Source organism: Sphaeramia orbicularis, unplaced genomic scaffold, assembly GCF_902148855.1.
Source record: "Sphaeramia orbicularis unplaced genomic scaffold, fSphaOr1.1, whole genome shotgun sequence".
Taxonomy (NCBI): Eukaryota; Metazoa; Chordata; class Actinopteri; order Kurtiformes; family Apogonidae; genus Sphaeramia; species Sphaeramia orbicularis.
In genome coordinates, this window is record NW_021941582.1 from 235,342 (window position 1) to 240,341 (window position 5,000).

The 5,000-nt window shown below is 37.8% G+C and overlaps 1 protein-coding gene across 1 annotated transcript in view; it reads right to left on the reverse strand.

Moving 5' to 3' along the window:
- The window catches only part of fam184aa (family with sequence similarity 184 member Aa), an 84,640-nt gene that overhangs the window by 24,039 nt on the left and 55,601 nt on the right, over positions 1-5,000 (reverse strand). Inside the window, exons 13-14 of the mRNA XM_030130002.1 lie at positions 4,484-4,605; positions 3,280-3,430 (exon numbers count right to left, since the gene is read on the reverse strand). Of these exons, the coding sequence (XP_029985862.1) occupies positions 3,280-3,430; positions 4,484-4,605 (273 nt within the window). The remainder of the gene's footprint in view (positions 1-3,279; positions 3,431-4,483; positions 4,606-5,000) is intronic.

A 5,000-nucleotide genomic window follows, 5' to 3' on the forward strand; every position in this document is an offset into this window, starting at 1 on the left:
CAGGTTCTAATGAGACCAAATAGAGGTTCTAATGGGACCAAAGACAGGTTCTAATGACACCAAATACAGGTTCTAATGAGACCAAATACAGGTTCTAATGGGACCAAATACAGGTTCTAATGAGACCAAATAAAGGTTCGAATGAGACCAGATACAGGTTCTAAAGGGACCAAATACAGGTTCTAATGGGACCAAAGACAGGTTCTAATGAGACCAAAGACAGGTTCTAATGAGACCAAATACAGGTTCTAATGGGACCAAAGACAGGTTCTAATGAGACCAAATACAGGTTCTAATGAGACCAGATACAGGTTCTAATGAGACCAAATACAGGTTCTAATGGGACCAAAGACAGGTTCTAATGAGACCAAATAGAGGTTCTAATGGGACCAAAGACAGGTTCTAATGAGACCAAATACAGGTTCTAATGAGACCAAATACAGGTTCTAATGGGACCAAATACAGGTTCTAATGAGACCAAATAAAGGTTCGAATGAGACCAGATACAGGTTCTAAAGGGACCAAATACAGGTTCTAATGGGACCAAAGACAGGTTCTAATGAGACCAAATACAGGTTCTAATGAGACCAGATACAGGTTCTAATGAGACCAAATACAGGTTCTAATAGGACCAAATACAGGTTCTAATGGGACCAAAGACAGGTTCTAATGAGACCAAATACAGGTTCTAATGAGACCAGATACAGGTTCTAATGAGACCAGATACAGGTTCTAATGAGACCAGATACAGGTTCTAATGAGACCAAATAGAGGTTCTAATGGGACCAAAGACAGGTTCTAATGAGACCAAATAAAGGTTCGAATGAGACCAGATACAGGTTCTAATGAGACCAAATACAGGTTCTAATGGGACCAAATACAGGTTCTAATGAGACCAAATAAAGGTTCTAATGGGACCAAATACAGGTTCTAATGAGACCAAATACAGGTTCTAATGGGACCAAAGACAGGTTCTAATGAGACCAAAGACAGGTTCTAATGAGACCAAATACAGGTTCTAATGGGACCAAAGACAGGTTCTAATGAGACCAAATACAGGTTCTAATGAGACCAGATACAGGTTCTAATGAGACCAAATACAGGTTCTAATGGGACCAAAGACAGGTTCTAATGAGACCAAATAGAGGTTCTAATGGGACCAAAGACAGGTTCTAATGAGACCAAATACAGGTTCTAATGAGACCAGATACAGGTTCTAATGAGACCAAATAAAGGTTCTAATGGGACCAAATACAGGTTCTAATGAGACCAAATACAGGTTCTAATGAGACCAAATAGAGGTTCTAATGGGACCAAAGACAGGTTCTAATGACACCAAATACAGGTTCTAATGAGACCAAATACAGGTTCTAATGGGACCAAATACAGGTTCTAATGAGACCAAATAAAGGTTCGAATGAGACCAGATACAGGTTCTAAAGGGACCAAATACAGGTTCTAATGGGACCAAAGACAGGTTCTAATGAGACCAAAGACAGGTTCTAATGAGACCAAATACAGGTTCTAATGGGACCAAAGACAGGTTCTAATGAGACCAAATACAGGTTCTAATGAGACCAGATACAGGTTCTAATGAGACCAAATACAGGTTCTAATGGGACCAAAGACAGGTTCTAATGAGACCAAATAGAGGTTCTAATGGGACCAAAGACAGGTTCTAATGAGACCAAATACAGGTTCTAATGAGACCAAATACAGGTTCTAATGGGACCAAATACAGGTTCTAATGAGACCAAATAAAGGTTCTAATGAGACCAGATACAGGTTCTAAAGGGACCAAATACAGGTTCTAATGGGACCAAAGACAGGTTCTAATGAGACCAGATACAGGTTCTAAAGGGACCAAATACAGGTTCTAATGGGACCAAAGACAGGTTCTAATGAGACCAAATACAGGTTCTAATGAGACCAAATACAGGTTCTAATGGGACCAAATACAGGTTCTAATGAGACCAAATAAAGGTTCTAATGGGACCAAATACAGGTTCTAATGAGACCAAATACAGGTTCTAATGAGACCAAATACAGGTTCTAATGAGACCAAAGACAGGTTCTAATGAGACCAAATACAGGTTCTAATGGGACCAAATACAGGTTCTAATGGGAGCAAATACAGGTTCTAATACCTTACTGATTAGACTGGTTAACTTTAGGCTTGAGGACTGGGGAGCCAATCAGAGGCAGAGTAGGGCGGGTCATGCCCAGGAAGATATTGCTAACTAGCACCGCCCACCTCTGGAACCTGATTGGACAGCTCCTCAGGTGCCAGTTCCACCTCAGTTGATTTACAATGGAATCCATAATTCTGAGGTAAGTTTTAAGGTGGTTTCAGAAAGAGTCACTATTTTAGACTAGTGGACAAATGAGTGTACATTTAGAAGACAAAAGATGGTGTCACAAATAGTTCAACTGTGAGTAGGCTAATGCTATGAAAGGCTAATGTTATGAAAGGCTAACATTATGAAAGACTAACTTTACGAAATGCTAATGTTATAAAAGGCTAACATTTTGAAAGGGTAACGTTATGAAAGCTAACATTTTGAAAGGCTAATCATATGAAAGACTAACATTATGAAAGGGTAACTTTATGAAAGCTAACATTATGAAAGGCTAATGTTATGAAAGGCTAACTTTATGAAATGCTAATGTTATGAAAGGCTAACATTATGAAAGGGTAATGTTATGAAAGACTAAAGTTATGAAAGGCTAAATTTATGAAAGGCTAACGTTATGAAAGGCTAACATTCTGAAATGTTAATGCTATGAAAGGCTAACGTTATGAAATGTTAATGCTATGAAAGGCTAACGTTATGAATGGCTAACGTTATGAACGGCTAACATTATGAAAGGCTAACATTATGAAATGTTAATGCTATGAAAGGCTAACATTATGAAAGGCTAGTGTTCTCCTATGTTTCCCACCTGTTGAATCCATTTCCATTCATACAGTCGGTTTGTGCGTCCATTAAAACCTACAAACTGCTCCTGATCAAGTCGTGCTAACTTTATAATAGTGAACAAATACTAGTGATGGATTTATGGGTCAAATAAATACAGTAGTCTCACATGTCACTGTTTCTAAAACGGCGTTTTTCTGGACTGTTTAAAAAAAAAAAAAATTAGAGTATACCCACTTCTCCAGGGACCACTACACCACCGCTGACAGTGTTGGACTAGGGCGCTGTAAAGGTGGGGGGGGCAAACATGTCCAATTCAACACCCCTGGAGTTGCGTCCCTGTTTTCAGTGTTTTCCGTACCTGTTCCAGCAGGTCCTCCACCTTCCTCTGCCACCCCTCCCTGGCCGCCATCATCTCCAGCTCCTTCTGCTGCGACAGCTGAGTTAGCACCGCCTGTTTGTCGGCGTCGTACTCCTCCGTTAGCTCCTCCCTCAGCAGACGCACCTCCTCACTGCGGACGAACAAATCAAACTGAAGTCAGGTGACCGTTTGAACACATGTACGGCGCAAAATGAACATATAGAGAAAAAACACAAACAATAAAATAAACCAAAATGAAGAATAAACTAATAAAAATAACGAGCAACATGAACAAAAGAACCCACAAACTGGAAAAAAAAAATAAAGAAAAAAATAATAATCAACAACAGCGGATGGAAACACTGCATTTATACGAATTAAATAATAAACAAGTGGTTCCAGGCACAACAAGCCCCGCCCCTCACACATGTGGTATCTTATTTTGTCATCGATCCAGCTGATGACTTCATATCAACTGCCTCTATATATGTGACAAGTTTGAAGCAAATTGAAACAAAACTGATGTTTTTATGGACATTTGAAATTTCGCCCATTATAAGTAAATGGGAGGAAAAATTTTTTGTTTAAAAATTCATGAAAAAAAATTTAAACTTTGACCTACTTTTCCCAAAATGTAATCACATCTGTTCTGGATGACTGGTAATCTATAAACCAAATTTGGTATGAATTCAACCAACAGTTTTGCTGCTATAGACATTTGAAATTTTGCCTATTATAAAAAAATGGGAGAAAAAAAAGATGGAAAAAAATTCATTAAAAATTTGAACTTTGACCTATTTTTCCCAAAGTGTGATCACATCTATTCTGGGCCACTGGTAATATATAAACCAAATTTGGTTTGAATTCAACTAATAGTTTTACTTCTATAGACACTGGAAATTTTGCCCATTATAAGTAAATGAAATAATAATAATAATAAAAAAAAAAAATTTAATTCCTAAAAAATTGAAACTTTGACCCATTGGTATGAATTCAACCAATGGTTTTGCTGCTAAAGTGTAAACAAACAAACAAACAAACAAACTACAGCAAATACAATACCCGTTGCCTTCCCTTCAGGGGGCGGGGCAACAAAACATTTCACGATATAATTTTGTTTCTGATCTGTGTTTGTATCCCATTTGATACACTGGGCGTTTTTGTACCTTATATAACTGTAAGTCTATCATTAGGACTCTTTTACCGCAGTGCGTCTCTCCATTTCTGGTCCAGGTCGTCGGCCATCTTGTCCATCTTCTGCTTCTCCTCTGTTCGGATGGACATCACCCTGGCCTCATGCTGCTGCTTCTGCGTCTCAATCTCCTCCTGAAAACGCAAACGCAGACATAAACATAAACATAAATGCAAACATAAACATAAATGCAAACACATATGACATCATAAAAGGTCTGCGCCAGAATTATTTTTGTTTAATTTCTTACATTTATGAGTATTCTAATAATTTCTGGGGTTTTTTTGCATTCTTTTTCTTTTTTTTTTTTTGCTAATTAAATTATCTTTTTTTTTTTTTACACTTTTTAACTCCGTACAGCAGTTCCACGGTCGAAACTCAGTAAAAACAAAGTAATAAATAAATACATTAATAAATAAAGGAAAATCACCACAACACTGGAAATGACAGGAAAAAAAAACACAAGGAAAAAAAAAATCCCAAAGCGTCTTTTTTTTATAGTGAGTCGGTCTCACTCACTGCTCTGTGT